The 19,159-nt window shown below is 39.7% G+C and overlaps 2 protein-coding genes across 2 annotated transcripts; one reads left to right on the top strand and one right to left on the bottom strand.

Moving 5' to 3' along the window:
• Window positions 1-6,288: 6,288 nt before the first annotated feature.
• Window positions 6,289-18,176, bottom strand: LOC139751081 (uncharacterized). Its single transcript, XM_071666185.1, has 3 exons — window positions 17,920-18,176; window positions 8,874-9,025; window positions 6,289-7,864 (listed from the first exon to the last, which is right to left on the bottom strand). The coding sequence occupies exons 1-3, from the start codon at window positions 18,174-18,176 to the stop codon at window positions 7,713-7,715; spliced, it is 561 nt and encodes a 186-aa protein (XP_071522286.1). The 3' UTR covers window positions 6,289-7,712.
• LOC139751236 (uncharacterized) lies at window positions 11,181-17,712 on the top strand. Its single transcript, XM_071666467.1, has 3 exons — window positions 11,181-12,293; window positions 14,371-14,549; window positions 15,133-17,712. The coding sequence occupies exons 1-3, from the start codon at window positions 12,168-12,170 to the stop codon at window positions 15,773-15,775; spliced, it is 948 nt and encodes a 315-aa protein (XP_071522568.1). The 5' UTR covers window positions 11,181-12,167; the 3' UTR covers window positions 15,776-17,712.
• Window positions 18,177-19,159: the final 983 nt, after the last annotated feature.

Below are 19,159 nucleotides of genomic sequence, written 5' to 3'. Positions count from 1 at the left end.
CGGCATCTATTTGTTCGATATAAATTATAGAAGAATTCATACAAGCTTGATGCCCAGATGATTGCAGCAATACCTTTCATCTTGGGTATAAGAACGTTCATCAAGCTTCTGTTTCATCATATACCATGGTTAACTCTATCCAGTTAATAATACCCAAGCTTTTTTTTTTTTTTCAGCCTTAAATCTCCACCATCTGTCCTTGTTACCATTCCTCGTATTTTCCTTTGCCTGCCAAATATTCCTCGTCATAATTACTCAGATCCGCTCGCCTCAACTTCTCTCATGAAAATAAAAGATCATGAACTTGGCTCGAGTTTCTGCTACTGGGAGACCTCATAACAGTATCCCTGTTTACTTACAGCCAATTTTCTCGACACTTCCCCGATGCCTCTGGCAGCTCTTTCCCTCAATGTGGTCAGTTCTGGTCGGTAAGTTGCAAGTTAAATTCTCATAGTAAGTTCTTTCTCTATGTCTCTCTCTCTCATATATATATATATATATATATATATATATATATATATATATATATATATATATATATATATATATATATAAGCTATTCTAGTGAATGTCGTTTGAGGTGATCTCATGCTCACTCCGGGCGTCTACAATTCTGGGAAACCCTGGATTTTCCTAATCCTCTACAGTCGCGGGTGCACGTTTCACTGTCCTACGCTGCCAATCTTATTACCACTCAAAGATACTTGGATCCTACCGAATGTTTACATGACGACTTTCAAAGATCGTAAAAGATTTAGTCGATAAACAGCACTGCCATCTGACTGCAATCGTATGCGTGAGATGACAGATTCAAGTGAACAGTATCAGAATTTTGTGGCCAGGTTATTGTTGGAATTCACTACGTGTTTTGAGGCTTTCTTCGGACACAAAAAAGTTACACATCATAAATACGTGATAAACCAAGAGAACCTGAAAGCACAGAATATATATATATATATATATATATATATATATATATATATATATATATATATATATATATATATATATATATATTTTTTTTTATACTATTCGCCATTTCCCGCGATAGCGAGGTAGCGTTAAGAACAGAGGACTGGGCCTTTGAGGGAATATCCTCACCTGGCCCTCTTCTCTGTTCCTTCTTTTGGGAAAAAAAAAAAAAAAACGAGAGGGGAAGATTTCCAGCCCCCCCGCTCCCTTCCCTTTTAGTCGCCTTCTACGACACGCAGGGAATACGTGGGAAGTATTCTTTCTCCCCTATCCCCAGGGAAGTATATATATATATATATATATATATATATATATATATATATATATATATATATATATATATATATATATATATTCCTATGAGTCCACGGGGAAAATGAAACACGATAAGGGAACTTATTGTCTTTCATTTTCCCCGTGGACTCAGGAATATCTTGATCACGTGCAAAATTGTGATCCTTTCCAATATATATATATATATATATATATATATATATATATATATATATATATATATATATATATATATATATATATATATAAGGAATAACTTTTTTTAATCTAAGTGACCATATATTAAGTAAAAAGCATGTGTGTGTAGGCTGGGAAGAAGGAAGTTGAGTCAGCAAGCAGAACGCAGACAAGCGGGGAAAAGTGCTGGAGAAAACGGGATGAGTGAGTCACAGTCTTAACCAGGAAATAATTGCTCGAGTTCAGGCAGGAAATAGATAATGGTCGATAAAAGACCTTATTTCTTTAGTAATTGTTTATATAGAGGAGGCAAACTCGTAATGAACCCACATTGTGGTTATATATAAAATATATATATATATATATATATATATATATATATATATATATATATATATATATATATATATATATAATTCAAATATCCCGATAAAGCCCATGGCTTGTCATGGGCTCCACATTACACACTGGTTTTTACCATACAGTCCAGGTTGAACTCTGTAAATATTTTGAAAAGCTTGAAATATACAACTAAATCTAAAGTAAAAATGGTTATACTGTAGTGACAGAGAAGGCGGCTCTACTTGTAGTGACAGTGTGAGTAGTTTTATGTTAGTTACAGAAGGAGCGGTTTACTGGAAGTGCAGAAAATGGTTCTAATGGTAGTTGCAGTTAAATGGTCTACTTAGTAGTTGTATTAGAAATGGTTCTACTATTCTATCTAAAGACGTTCTTCGTTCTTCTAGGAGCCTAAATCTGGACGTGCGCTACCCACGACCTCACCTGGTGTGTTCCACTGGTTACATCTGGTCTAGTTCTACGGAGATACACCTAGTAGGATTGCACTGGTTGTAAGTGGGATGGTTCTGCCTTCAGTGGTTCCACCGGTTCAACCTGGGATGGTCACACCTTAATCATTTTCACTGGCTCTATCTGAAGCGGTTTTAATGGTTCTATGATTACCACTGGAAAGGTTCCACGCGTCATACCTGCCGTAGTTCCACTGGTTCTACTAGTAATTGTACCTGCAATGGTTCCACTGGTAGTTATACTATTAAGGATTCTACTCGTAATTCTAAGTACAGTGGTTCTATAGTCAGATAAATCTGGGATGCTTCTAAAGAAAGGTTAATATCGTCACAGCATAAACTTGAGTGCCACTTTCTACCCATCCAAGAATTAAGTCAATCAACATATATCACTGTGTTTAGTTATCATGTAATCAGTTTTCCCTATAACTAAAGTGTTTACAGATTCAATGATATTTGTGATATACGCTTACACCACATATAAACCTACTTCACGAGTCTCACACATTCCTACAAAACTATTTCCACGATGATTTTATCTTTAATAACAGCTCTAGAGATTAGTTTCGTGGTCACTGTTTCTAACAATTTGATAATGGCGAGCGTAAAGTATTCACAGCCATCCGGTGGTGGTAGTTGACCAGTGATAACAAGTTGATCACGACGGTACGACACCCGGTGAACGATGGCACAACCCATGAGTATGACGGCCTGGCCATTGACCTGATCATTAAGCGATAGGGCAGAGTTCAAGCCATATTACCAAAGGGGTCGTAACGACGTGCACACACAATTGGAGATGATCTTTACAACGAACTTGTGTCAACCCGAAATCTACTCTACCAGTTTCCCCGTCTGAATATACACAAGTTTTGCCATGTTTATTGTTGCATACCATAACTAAACCCATCATGGTTACTGGTAAATCCATAATCTTACCTTTCTATACCTGAGCTAACATGTTAACATCACTCACGTCTGGCATAGTAATTGACAGCACATATTAGCGTCACTCAAAGCTGGCTTAGTAATTGACAGCACGACAGCTTCCTCGTCGGCAATCTTTAAAAAAAACACCTCTTAACACAGCTGACCTGAAAATCAGGCCCCAGGATGAAATTCAGTCATGAAATTCATACTTAGGAGGGCCAGTTCTGACTGGGTTAAAACAACATCTAACGCTTATAATGTTATTACCACTTAAATCACCACACTAAGATCGTGTTACACATGCTTATCTAGATGGAATATTACATTCAGTATAGCAAATGAAGACGAAAAAAAAAAAAATTTAAGGCAATTGCGGGAAGCCTAAACGATAAGAGACCTCCAATCCTAGAAATGTAATTTAAGTAAACAAGTACATATTGATATATTCTGCGAAATAGGAGGAAACTGAGGAACAACTGCCAGGTCAACACAAACCATCAGAACGAAAAAGAATTCAATTAAAATCAAATAAGAAACATAAATCTTTTCAGCAATGATCATGATGATGTCGCGCAGACACGTGCTAGGCTGACAGTGTCTGTGCATGAGTTAACAAAACTATAATCAGACAATTTCAGAGACACATTCAAGTAACCGGAGGGTGCAATCTACAGATTTTTGACATGCCTACATTCTTTCAATTCTATAGCTACACTACCCAGTAAAACACTCTAGATCCAAGTGATTGCAGACGTATGACGAAGGCGTGCATTTCCGCTGTATGAACGCCTCTAGGTTTCATGTATTTAGAAGTAAACACCGGAAATCTCAGTGGAATCTTGACTTACCAGAGCTTCTGATCTATTACACTTCTAACACTTTCATAAACTACCGGATTACGATATTCGAGGTCTCATATGATTGTGTCTAATACTGTGGTTTAGTAACGCGATAAGAGGGTAGTCATTCCTCTGTTATAAGGTGAATCAAGGTGTTGCTGTGTGAGGTACTGTACTACTTTACTGCATTTCTTTTCTCTTGCACCTGACTTATCAAGAATTGAGTTTTCTTTTTTCCATCCTAATCAGCACTCCAAACTTTAATACTATGTGAACCTTTCCATTTCTTCTTCGTATATGTGGCTGATACATTAAATTTTGTAAGTCTGACGCAACAGAAGTTTGTCTTGCTTTATATGACGAAAAGTACATACTACTAGCACACACCCTCTCAAACATATAATCATTAAGAATCTGTAAGCAGCACTACCCTAGTTACTTCAACTATACCATAACAACCAAATTACACAGAATAACAAAACAGTATACGGTAACAGCCAATTATCTGACATCATTAATCTACTAATAATGGTTTCAGCCGTTACAAGCATTACAATACCGAAGAACCAGCAGATGAAAAAAATGCGTCTCCAAAACTATATCGGATTTTCCTTTTCTTATCATTAGATTATAAAGAATTTAATTATAAAGATGTTTGTACGTATGAGGATCATACTCTTTCGTCCTGTTTCCGATGGAGTTTTCTGTGTGTGTCACCAAGACATAAGTCTGACCTGGAGGATATGATTCATTGTTGAAAGTCCGCAAGAACTTACCCATTGAGGTTAACTCTTTTGTTAAAGATAATCTAACAATCACGTGTGCGACATTTCAACATCCGACTGAATTTAGTGTTTTTCTTGATATTACTTCTCAGCCTCGTGTCCCGAGTTGCTTGGCGAAAGAAGGGAGCTGGTGAGGCGTCTGCAGTCAACGTTACTAAAACCAAAAATTGTAAACATTGACAAGAGTGTTGAGATTGTTGTGCTCTTGCCAGGCTGATTTACGTAACAGTGACGACATGCTGGGCTTGTCTAAATTCAAACAGTCGGCTCCGGCCTCGACTTCAGGGAGGCAAAACCACAACGGCAGTTCACCAACAGCTACAGAATCCATATTTCAAGCCAAGGATGACACTTTTTCATCTCTTTATTTTACCGATGCCATTCTTAGCCAGTGGTTCCGCTTCCTAGCCAAACACTACTGCCTACAAGTCACAGCATGTTACTATTGGACAAAAAAATATTACATAAATCTAACATGGTATATTTGGATCTGTACATTGCCAGCTTGATTTAACGAAAGACAAGGTAGCGTGGGATCCTACCATAAGGTCGTAAGGCAATGCAGTTCAACGTTGTCCTTTCAGTACGAAACTAGTCGACCTTCCTGCCTTCTGGGCTTTCTTTTTTATCTTTCAAATGACTATAAACCCTTGCACATGACGGTACGACCCTTGAGCACCATAATGCGATAACAGCCTTGAACACGGCGATAACAAAAATCTTGGGTATAATGGCCTGGCTTTGAATCTAATCATTAAGGGTCAATTTATAAAGGCTAGGTCACCATATCCAGTGATGTTGGCGTCATGCTCAAGGATCGCTCCATCGTGCTCATGTATAGTGCCGTAGTGTCCAAGGCCTTTCGGAGTTCAGGGTTAGCTGACCTTTCTAAGCCACCAACATCCTACGCCATCATCCAACAACCCCTCTACATAATTCAGGGCTCTGTCCACCATGCCCGGCACCGCACCAACTTTGGTTCCGTATGATATAGCCATTTAGTAGCCCTTTTAAAACGTCATACATTCTGATATAATGAATATTTTACCATTAACATATAACGACGCAAGGTTAACCTTTACCCAGACTTGCTGGAGGTTGACGGGTGGCGATCTGTGCCATATTTGAAGTTACCGTTACTCGGATCTACTCGAGATGTTTTGATTTTGTGCTGTCATTTTAAACGTGCAGAAATGCGAAATATACACTGGGTTTTGAAACCGCAAGAATGTGAATTCTTAATACACTTCAGCAAGCTCTCTCTCTCTCTCTCTCTCTCTCTCTCTCTCTCTCTCTATATATATATATATATATATATATATATATATATATATATATATATATATATATATATACTTCGAAAAAATAACATGTAAAGACATTAATCACATCAATTACGAACGAGGTTCATCAGCAAAGAAAGATAATACGGCAGAACAAGAAGGTAGAGATTTTAGAGAACAGGAACAAAGAAAGGTAAGACACAAACTGACATGTTTACTAAACCATATAATGACATGCAGGAATAATATACAAGGTAATGTACTCCCGTGCAGAAATAGTATACATAACAATATACTCTCATGCAGGAATATCCTATCAGTCTCAAAAATGGCTTCTTCCCTATGCACAGTTATTGACCTATGTAGGAGTGATTTCACTGGTTACTGCTCAGTCTAATAAGTTCACCTGCGTAACTCACTACTCTTTTAACAACACAAGATTATGCTGGATCATATATAGCACAGGCACGACTGTTTTTCTCCTTAGCTAAGTAAATGAAAAAGCAAACATCTCTGTTGAGTAAATGGCCAATGAAACCTAAACTAAGAAGCATCTACGTAAATGGCCATCTAAACTACGCAAATGGGGAAGTATATAACTATGATACATAAAAGGCCACATGCAAAAGGCCATTACCTAATTAATGCCCAAATATACAAGCTGATTATAATGAAGCTAAAGTGTTGCTGACTAGATAAAGACATGTAACGGGAAACCATATTCTATCTGAACAATCATATTGGCAAATTAAATAAATCAGTAAATTGACATAGAATATCACAGCCGCTTGTACCCAACAACCTGGAATCACAATAATACCAATCAACATTTCCATTTCACTAGTACAAAGTAACTCTTCCCTTCGACTGGGTTATTGTTAATAGGCTTCTCGATTACTCGTAATTTGCTTGTTCCATAAATGCAATCGCGATGAGGTACCGATGTGATCCAGGTACGGAATCATGACAATTCGAACCAAATGTTCTATAAGAAAACGTCAGAATGAAACTAAAACACAGTAAGGAATAGATTGCCCAAACTTTGTAAGGTTCTCTGCTTTTCGCTTCACTACTTTCTTCCACTGTTGCTTTATTTTCATATTCTTGTAGTCTATATTTGCTTTATTGTTTTTCCTTAAAATCATTACTTTTTCACGATACAACTTTATTTTTCCGATCACTCCTTTCATCTCTTTATTCTCTAAATGTTACTACTGTTTTTGCCTTTCATATTTCTTCCCAATCACTACTTTCCAGCCTCCACTTTTCAATCACTACTTCTTACCATTTTCATCTACTACTTTCCCCTCCTTATAAATTCCCGACCACTGCAATTTGAACTTTACTACTGTACTACTTACTACTTTACTAATCATTATTCTAAACCTTACATAATTTCCAATCACTACTTTTTTTCTACTATACTAGCTATTTACAATAAGTAATTTTCATTCTTCTCTACTTCCTATCTTACAGCACTTTCTGCCCAATACTCTACATCTACCCTACGGCACTTTTTGCCCAGTAGTCTACATCTACCCTACATCAATCATTCAATAAAAATCTACAACGGTTTGATCACCCCCTGACTTCTCCTTTCCACCATTGTTATTTCATTCTTCTCTATCTTCCTTTCTTGCCCTTCTTGCCTTTTTGTTTCTTGCCCCCGGGGGCCCACTGGTACCCACGCCAGTAGAGAAGTTCCTGGACACTGTGGCAGATGTAGAGGGCGTTCTGCATGGCAGTCTCCCCCAGGATGTCCACATGGACTCGCCCTGTCAAAGAGGCGAAGGTAGAGAAAAAAAAAAAAATAACTATGACGGTACGACCCTTGGATGACCTATAAACTTTGGATCAAAGGCCAGGCCATTATTTCCAAGGGTCGTACAGTCGTGATCGAGCGAATATATATGGATGATGGAAAGGGTACGATAAGGTAGTTAGAAACCTAACAGGGTTATTCATATACTTAACAAGGGCATTTAAAGATCTAGGTGATAGGATTTATATGTCTTAGAGACCTGATTTAATTATTTAGAGACTATACAAGGACATTTAAAGACCTGAACTAGACATCAAGACATCAAAAAAAGGGTTTTTAGAAACATCAAAAGAATATCTAGAGATCAGAAAATAATATGTAGAAAGCACTTAAGATTATCTGACAAGGATAGCTAAAGAAAAGGCAAGAACATCGAGAAACCTCAATGGTGTACTTGAAATCAATGAAGGATTTTTATTGAACTGACAGATCTAACACTCACATCACAAGAAAAACATTATCAAAAACCTGACATGACCAGACTGTGGACTAACGTCTGCAAATATGAAGAGAAACCTGACATAAAAGTACATTTACAAAGATGGAGAAAAATCTGAGGTATGTAAGTTCATGTATATAGAGAGAGGGACAGAGACCTGAGATACGCATGAACATATATAAAGAGATGGAGGACCGACACTAGGAGGATTCATTGTATGAATAGGTGGAAGGCTCGCATCCCACTGGGAATGACTATGAAGTAGGCCTTACATGGTTAGAAGTAATGAGTGATAAAAAACAATCCTTAAAGATGACTATAAGCTGTACATTTGGACAAGGGTTAACTGTGTCCAGTACAATAACAACGCAGTCATGGCTATTCACCGAAAGCTCAATAATAATAATAATAATGATAATAATAATAATAATAATAATAATAATAATAATAATAATAATAATAATAATATACTACAAACCGTAAACTTAGATTATACCATTTATCTGCGACTTGCACTACTAACCCCCAGCTGCTTCCTTGGCCGATTTCTTTTTGGATTTCTTCTTGCTGCCTTTCTCGCCCTTCTTGTCCGGGTTCTTGGAGCCAGCCTTCTTGCCTCCAGGGTTCTGCTTCTGGCCGCGTGGCGGTGCTGAGGTCGCCTCAGTACCAGGCATACTGTGGGAGAAGATACAGCCAAAAGTAAGTCTTTATTATACAAACAATTAGAGAAATTAACTTCAAAATGATATCCTAGAAATAAAAATCACTTCAATTTTGCCTACAACAACATTTTCGACGAAAACAGAGGTACACGTGATACATAGCGTTTGTTCATGGCAAATGGAATACAAGTTTAACGGCCACGTACACACTAAATGTGCATGTCGTCTTAGAATAATCTTCAGTACCAGATGTTAAAGATATTCCGCTTCCTCTTGGCGTTGACGGCCTCAATGACTTTGGCAGGTGACATATCTTAAGCCCAAGCAGCCAATTTCCATCTAACCAATTAAAAAATACGTCTCAAGATCAAATACACGACGATAAAGTGTATGTGGTCTTAGAAATAACTTGAACAGCTGAAGAAGGTATTCACAAGTTTTCGACTGTTGGCTAAAGTTTGATATAAGACGGCTTTAAATAACTCTGGTAGATAGTTGCCCAAAACCCCACTACCGAACAAATCTGAAAACAAATAGATGAATTTTACCAAAAAATTTCAAATTAGAATAAATGTTACTTAGAAGTTTAGCCAAAATTTCCCTTCATGCCTTCCTATATAATCAGAATTTCATTTTGGATTCAGTTCATGACATAATCTTTTGGGGAAATAGTGTGGTCTGGTAGTTTTGCTTTATTAATGAAAAAGTTTGCTATGAAATATTCTCATTTTCGAAGTAAAATGAAATATGAATGGAATATATGCGTTTCGCCTCTCTGGCACTATTGCTGCACTCAAGGATGGAAAATGATATCATTAGTAATAGTAGTATACAGAACGAAGGAATACGTTTAGTAACAATCAATTCAATCACATTCTTAAAACATTCCTTACAGTACTATCCAGTTAATGTACTTCCCCTCAAAGCATATTCTATGCCAATTTACTTTACAAGTAAATTTCTACATACCCTGCATTAATTTTTTCACTTTTAAGCATATCTGCCTCTAACTTTCATTAATGTAAAATAAAAGAGAAATAATCAAACACCTGAAACAGCTATAGAATTACGTTCATTTTCTTAATATATTCCAAATCGTGATCACAGATGAAAATCAATTCAAAGTATATGATTCTTATTGTCTGTGCCAAAGCAAACCTGTATGAGGTGGAACATTCTGTGACTCCTCCAGTGAAACTTCACTATTTGTTGGGTGGTAAAGTCATATAGCATATTTTGTCACTATAGCACGACTGCATCATCTTCCATGCGATATTACATTTTTGCGTCAAATCCAAATATCTGTCTCACCTGCCAATAGTTGGGGTGTTTTATGATAATGGTAAGCGGGTCGGCCATTGATTGAGCCCGCATAACCAATCCTCTTGATTAGTCTGCTCACCAATGTTTGCCCGCCATATTACCCGTTGCTATGGTGACCCCACCAACAACATCAACATGTTGCAACGCGGAGAAATTCAAACTATATGAATTTCTGAATTGAAATCATTTCTTGGCTATATGAATGGACCTCAAGATTATTTGTATAATTTTCACTATCCCTGAAACAGCAAAGGTGGTTGAGTTTCCCTGTCCAGAGTTTAAAATGCTTTTCAAAATTGTACCATCAATATATAATTACCCACTTAAAAGGAATGTTATCTCTCCTTGTCCAGAATGTTGGCCTAAGCATTCTAAATCATGATTCCTATCATTTCGTGAAAAGGTTAGGTTTACTTGATGGGTCTCAAGGAAAACAATCAGATTTCGATACTGCACACTCTGACGTTACCAATGCCACTCAGCAAATTTTCATGCATCATACTTAGTTCATATTCCACTTGAACTCTCATGAAAGAACCACCAGAAGTCTGTACCTGAACGACCGGTAAACTTTGGTATGATTTAGTCATAAGCCGATCCATGCCAGAGGTTGCCACCTCTACAAAAACAATTTGGATTCCAACTTTACTGACATTAATACAACTCTCTAATCTCGCTAGACTTTGCTGGTACATCTATCTCCTCAGTGGGGGGAATCTTCCCGAAGCGAAGAAAATGATAAATATATATACCAATGTAAATAAGGAAGTTGCCATCTACTAGTTGTTCCATAGACACCTAGTAAGGTAGGGTGCGCAGGAGCAGTGGCAGTCGTAGCTTAGCCTCCACATGACTGGGTGCTGTACATGTAGACAACAAAGCCACGGAACTTAACCGCAAAACAAACCAGAAGTACATTCATGAATCCCAAGCAAAGTCTCATTCATTAAGTTACTAATGTTTTCTGTGGTGGCAAGAGGGGTTAGTTGACGAATAAATAAGTAAATCTAAGTTAGTGACTGATGTTGTGTGACGATGCAACAGTTGTGTAGCAAGAAGGGCCACGGCCCAAGGATTCCTCCTGTGTTTAAGGAATTGAAGTGTTCCTTGTGAGGTCGGTTACGTACACCATTGTGAATTATTTGTAACAGAAAATGCACCATGAAATGCAAAAACTTTTTCCGTCCTGGACGATGAACCGAGAAGAAAGTTTGATAAAGAGATGTGGTTCTTATACCGGCTTTAGGTTCCTTGTCTAGTGCAACAAGAATACTTCCTTCGAATAAGGAGACGTTCCTCTGTGGGGTTTTAACTACACCAGTACAAGTGATACATCATGAATGATCTGGCCAACGGTGCAGTCAAAACCTACTGCTACCACTAGCACGGGTGGTAGCCTAAACCTGAGGAACATCGATTGCGGGCAGCATTGACCTCCACCCCCAACCCCCTGCTCACACCATACACCCCGGACTTGTCCACTCCACCCAACAATTGATCAGAGCCTCACTAGCCCCTGTCTCAGTATATTTCCATAAGATACTAATAATTTCCGTATCATTCGTTACACTAATCATAAAACATAGCCTTCCACTGTCTGTTGATATACCAATTAACTTCCATATATCCTACTGGTCTTCCAAAAAGAAACTCATCTCCATCTCTTCCCGTCGACCTTTAAGGTTTTCCCCCAAATACAAACACAAGTCCTCGATTTCCTTGGATGTTTATACATGTTTTCCACTCCCTAGATATAATCTACCCCCTTCTACCCCCTATAACCCCAGACGCCCTCACGCCAGTGCCTCGTAACACCCATATATCACCCACCCATGGGCGGTGCGGGCGCACAGGTGCGTCCCCAGGGGTGGTGGTCCCGTGTGGTGCTGGCGACGGTTTGTGTCGCCATGATGATGCTTAGGAGTTCCTCTTCCTACCCCATCGCCAGGCATTGCCAAGTGAGTGTGTGAAACGTTTGCTTGCGTATGCGTGAATGCAAGCATAACCTTACAGCAGTTTTTTTTTTTAGTAATATGTACAATATCCATCGTGAAGTACACTTATCAAAATATTTCACTTCAGTAATCTAACTGTTGAATTTGTGAGATCATCTTAATCATTCTGCAAGGATCTTCGTCCCAAAGGGAAGGATTCCTTCGTCCTTTACTGTGACGTTTGGTAGCAAAAATAAATATGGAAAATTTTTTTCATCATATAAGACCACTCATCTCGACCACAAGCGACTTCTAAAGCACGAAGATACTAACTACCCTTGGACACAATGGTTAAGCTCTTGAGCATTACACGAGCACGACGGTATATCTCATGAGTACGATGGCGAGGAATTTCACCTGACCTTCAGCGGTCAAGTGAAAGGCTAAGCCATCAGACCCAAGGGTCGTGCCGTCGTGCTAGATCAACATGGCCATCACTAAGACAAACTTTGGTGAGAAATCAATTGGTTAACTGATGGCATATATCTTCCCTAGGCGTATGGAGTAGGGTGTATACCGTTATGTGGGTGAGCTGATTACAGTGGAAATCAAATGTAAAAGCTAAAGCGATGGGCAACGTCTAGCTATCAAACTGTTTGGCTGAGAACAAAATATGTACAACGGTGTGTCAAATGTGGACCTACGAGAAAAAAAGAGACTGTACGTCCTAGTTATTGTAAAGGATACAGCACGAGTATCACACTAGATGCCTAAAGCGGGTCCTAGCTATAGTAAATCAGGATACATCAGTGGAATCACACGAGATGTCTAACAGCGATCTGGCAAAATCGCTCACTTTACTGCCGCTCTCAAAAACGTGTTATCCATAATGTGTGACTGTGAACATTTTCTACATCTTAATTCACGATCCTTAAAAACTTGTGAAAGTGGCCCTCTTAATTTGGCAAATTTACCGCATTTGTTGTTCTGGGGTTTCTCGTTAACATACCTTCATTTATGATTTTTTTTTTTTTAATCTCCCAGCATCTTAGCAGACATCATAGAGTAGCGATTATATTACTGAATGTTGCGCATGCAAGGGCCGCCTGGGATAAAGCCCGCATAGGTTCGAATCCTATCCGTGGATCCCGGTCCACAATCCATCCAGCTGTTCATCCTTCACTAAGGGATGGTCGATGAAATGGGTACCTGACACTGGCTGAAGTGTGTGCATACTTAACAGTAAAGAACGAGGCCAGGTAAGGCTACTCCCTCAGAGGCCCAGTCCTCTGTTCTTAACGCTACCCTGCTAACGCGGAAAATGGCGAATAGTTTGAAAGAAAAGAAAAAGAAATATATATATATATATATATATATATATATATATATATATATATATATATATATATATATATATATATATATAACGCAAATAGTAATAATCTGTGCTGTATATCTTTCCACCCCCTCCATAAGCATGGCAAAGCGGCTACGAACAATCATGAGAAATTCCTTCCAAAACTGACCTTGGCACGGTTAGCTCGGGGCACACTTGGAGGAATTTTGTCCTCCCTTGAACAAGATTAGCTTAAATATGAGTATCAAAGCAATCTAATTACGCTTCTCACCGTTCGTTTTGATGGAGTCCCTTTTCTCTTAAGAATAAAACTTTGAATTGAAAATATCTAATTGTGTCGAAAATATCGCCGCTTGTCATTCAACACGGAAGAAACGGATTACCGGCTTCGTTTTGATAGTCTTTTCTCGCGTACGTTCCTAGCAATCTTAAACATTTTCCGTATCCCGCATCACTCTTTCAAACACACTCGTCAATGATGTTTTTCCCATGTAATACACATGCTTATATCTAAGCAATATACCTCACTTAAAGATGTCCGAAAATCCTTGAGTTAAAACATCCTTCGGAACCTGTGTATTGCCTTGACAAACTTTTTTTTTTTCAAATTACTGCTTTCATTACAGTATGCCGGTACGACCCCTGGGGATGGCGGTCTGGACCAGGCCATCATACCCAAGGGTTATACCATCGTGATCAAGAGTCGCGCCGTCGTGCTTATGGAATTCCTTCTCTCCCCCTCAGTTCCATAAAGACTGTTCCCCTGGGGAGTTTTGCAAGGACCAGCAAGAATGCCACTGCCGGAAGGACTTCGTGAGGGAACCTAGGGGTGCATGTCTGGCGGTGCGGCGGTCGGGGGAGCCGTGTAGGGTCGACGAACAATGCTCCCGCCTCGACGCCCGCCTAGTCTGCTACAACGAAAGGTGAGTTCCAGTCGTCCCCATGCGTCAAGTGAGGTTGACCAGCTGATCAGTAGGTTACAGAACTAAAAGTGGGGCTGAAGCTAAGAGCGAGACAACAATAAGATATAAACTTTTCTAGTTATTGAATGTCAAATGGTGGTTAAAAATATTCTCATCCTCGTGCATTTTAAACCACAAACTATGAAAAAATAAGGGTTACAGTTTTGAGTGCCTAATATATCATACTTGCTAAAATGATATATGGACAAATAATATTCAAGATCATAATGACATGAAATCACTAAGAATAAGTAAGATCAGCGATCACGAATGCAATCAGGTACTATGCATGATGTGGATTTTCAACTGTAAGCAGATCCGATCACAAAACTCCAAAGATAATTTTAGTTCACCTGGTAATATACGAGCTTATCAGAACGTTAAGAATGAAATTGAATAAAATTCCTGTTGTATGCACGTGTAGTCAGTATATTATTGCTGTCTAGAACATAAACTCTTACTGATGGGCGTTAAAAGCGAAAAGAAAATTGGACGACGCAGAAAAACATTATTCAAGCGGGACTAATACTGGACCATCTTGCAGGTGTCGTTGCCCATACGGCATCAAGCTGGCCGACGGATCCTGCATCTACTCTGCTAAGCCTCGGCCGCCCACAATACCTGCCTTCACAGGCTCTATTGACCAGTCCTCGGAACAGCCTAGGAAAATCCCGCGAAAGGACTACAACACCGTGATTGTCCTGTTGCTCATCGTGATATTTATTGCCCTTCTTCTTTTCTCGGCTTATCATTTCTATATTCGAAGTCATCGAGGGGCTGTGAGGCTAGGTGAGGAAGCCAATCCAAGCTCCCGCCGACCTTCCATCGCCAGCCTGCAAGACTTGTCTACCATCGGCGACAGGGACGCCCCGCCCTCCTACAACTCTCTGCCTCCTCCCTCCTACGAGCAGGCGACTCAGTACGTCGCCACAATCTCCAGTCCAGCCTCAGATATACCACTCATCCCTCGACAGAAAGAGAGCTCCGTTGCTGACGCCGAGGAGCCTCGCTCCTTACCATCGCCTGATACATCTTCAGAAGCCAGTTATAGCTCAGGCCTCGCCACGACTTCCCCGCTGTCGCCCTCAATCGGCTTTTCCATTACAGATACGTCGCCTCCAGGCGCTCCTCAATCACAAAGTGAATACAGTGATGCAAACAGTCCCTGTCATCGCGAACGCTACTGAACAGACAAGACCAACGGATACCTGCACATCGAGAACGCTCCTTGATACAAGGATAAAGATAACCACAACGCGAACGCTACTTAATGCAAAGTTTAAGATATTCACATCGTGAACGCTACTTAAACGATACTTCCATATCGCGGACGTTACTTGAAAGCAAGCAATGCTTCCACATCGCGAACGCTACTTAATAGATACGGAGTAAACGATAACTGCTGAATATCCAAGGTTATCGTCGCCAATGTCACACAGCCAGCGATACTAACATCTCTATATGCCGATGGACTCAACGTCAATCGATTCCCTGAGTCATGAAATTATAATCCGTACCATCCGAGTTACAAATACAGCAAACGACAACGGGACAGGCCATCACTGTAGATCGAAACCGCCGAAATGTTTTTCTCTCTGCCATCTGGGGTAAAAACTGGAATTCAAATGTGAAATTTGAGCTGGTTCCACGCCAGTTACCTGCTAGCATGGTGTTTCATGACAACCCACTCCGTGTGCCCCTAATAACATTACAGGTGTGCCATAAACACCATGAATGATGTGCAGCAGCCTATTCAGTGTGCCCACAACACTATGGTTGGCTTATGAAGCACTTCAGAACTCCAAAACTTTTTGCCAAATCTAAAGCAAACCCTCAAATAACGCGTGTTGGTTCTGCCAGAGGCCAAATATTACGATAATTCCGGTGACATTCTTGAGGATTCTAAATAATAATAGGGAAGAGAATGCAACTTAACTATCGATTGAAATTCCCGCAAACTTTGGACAAATACATGGCATATGTACAGTATACTCTGCATTTTGCGGAAATGCTCACAATGGAAAGTAAAAATGTGTGAAAATCGCATTTTTACCATATAAAGTGGAGGAGAATAGACACCATGAGGCAGCGCTACTATATAAAATTCATTTTCAATACTGCTTTAAAATGTCAGGAGATTCATTCTTAGATTCTGAAAGACACTTCAGGTGATACTGGTGGTTATAGGAAATATCGTTTCCTATTCAAAGTTCTATATCAAAACTTTTCAGGTTAGTCTTTAGGAACGCAACAGTTGTGTGACCTTGAAGCTCATGTCATGAGTTTCAGGGTATATTGTAAGCCTTTAGATAAGACTGCACTGACGGTGGTTCTTTCTGAAGCATGAGAAAAAAAAAAGACAACCTGACACGCTGTAATTTGACTAATTATAAATACAATCGTCATACCTCATTGAATTTCCAACACATATTCACTTGTATCCTGATTAGACAAAAAATAAGGGTCTTTAAAATTTAGTTTGATTTTTGACCAGGTTAATTACTTTTGATGCCCAGGGGTTCATTTTGATATGAAAAAATGGCCAGATGGAAGTGTAATGATACAAAATGACTAGATCGTAGTTGGAAAATAATTCCATTATAAGATTTCTTGATCTTTTTTCACAATAAATGCAAGATATTGCGACTCATGACTACAAAACGGAAAAATACAAAAGTGCTTTCAGATCACAATGAGAAATAAAAATTCAAACAAATAACTATGAATATCTTTGACCTGTAATTCCAAAAGATTCTTACAATATATGTTTTATGGTTACAAAGTAGCAACAAAAGTAGCAGAGAACTCCACAATCTCCGTGGGTACAGTAGTATTCCATGTTCCAATAATCTAGTACGGATGCAAAGAATTGAATGACATACATATTGAGGAGGGATTGTATCGAAAGTGGTTTGGCTTTGTCGTGTACTGTTGACGCTGAGAATGTGTTTTCTGTTTCCGTGATGTATGTTTTTTTCTGGATGCTGCTGCTACTGAAATGGGAGACAGCAAAGTCTAGCAATGGGAAGTTGTCTAACGAGTTATAGAGTTTGGATAAAAGTTGGCCATTCTACTTTTGTCTAAATATCTTTTTACGGTGGCTGTGCCAGGTGGGGTTGAAGTGATTATAGTGAGCAGATGGTCGAGGGAAAGCTCATGTTGTGTGTTCCAGGGTATATATATATATATATATATATATATATATATATATATATATATATATATATATATATATACACATATATATACACATATATACTACATAAATGAAAGTGCTTATCATGTACGTCACTAAATAAGGGAAAAAGCTTCTCAAAACAATGTTCTATACCTTTTGTAGTCTGCTCGGACACGGACACTTGCCATCCTTCCCAGTCTCTCCCTAACGACCATGTGATCCACTTGCAGGTGTGGCTGTCCCGGGGGCCTGACGAACGACGATGGAACCTGCGTTTCCACCACAACCCCGCCACCGACATCGGCTGCACCTCGCCGACCGCACACGAAAACATCCAACGCACCTAGTTTCGGCAGCGGCGTATATTGGCCTGTCACTACATGCCTCCTAATATTCGTCTCCTTTTGCATCCTGATGATCATCATTATTTACAGCTTCCGCGCTCGTAGCCGGCGGCAGTCAACGTATATGTACAACACGGTTACGGCGTCCACTTCCCGCCGTTCGTCAGTTTCCAGCGCTAGGGCAGGAGCGCGGGACAGACCGCCTTCATACAACTCCCTCCCGCCGCCATCTTACGAGCAGGCCACCTTGGACGTCGCCTCGCTAGCCGCATCATCATCCACCGCTCCACCTACCCATCTCCGCCACTCCACCTGCACCGCCACAATTGAGGCAGCTCCCCACACATTATTATCCTCGCCCGACGCATTCTCTAACGCCAGCTACGGCTCCCTCCTCACCAGGTCCTTCCTCCTCACGCCATCAGATACGTCGCCTTCTCTCACAGATCTGACCGCTGCTAACCTATACTCGGGTCAGGACGCTTCTCCTGAGGAACCCCGCCAGCGATACTAACACTGGCCACCTGACACCTGCCAGGCAGGTCCACTCACCTCACTTGGCCGGCTCTTGTCAAGAGCTGTGAAACACACTCTACCCTTGTGTACTCGACTTAACCTCTTCATTACAACCCATTTTTTTTTTTTATTACAGCCCCTTATGTTATGATGACAATTCCTATAGTACGAGGAATTTATCCCTCATGATCATTTAGTCATCGTACTCAATGGGTTAAACTGTCGTACTCCAGAGTCAAGTCTGCGTGATCAACGATTATGTCACAGTAAGGTACTTAAGGATAAAGTCGTCGCAAAGTGTCAACGGAAACGGATATAAGGTCAAGGGAATACTAGTTAAACTATCAAGTGCCTTATTCAAGTGTACTACACAAGAATTTGTTTTCCAAATATAGGACAATAATAAAATATTACACATGAGAAAAAAACGTCGATTCAGTAAGTACTAAACATTATTTTACCCATCTGAGTATATTTCTGAAAAATAAAAGCTGAGTGACTAAATGGCCACATTCCAGTCTATCGGCTTTTAG

This window comes from Panulirus ornatus, chromosome 11 (assembly GCF_036320965.1).
Source record: "Panulirus ornatus isolate Po-2019 chromosome 11, ASM3632096v1, whole genome shotgun sequence".
NCBI lineage: Eukaryota > Metazoa > Arthropoda > Malacostraca > Decapoda > Palinuridae > Panulirus > Panulirus ornatus.
The sequence above is the reverse complement of the archived record's forward strand: the minus strand, read 5'-3'. Positions and strand labels throughout refer to the sequence as shown.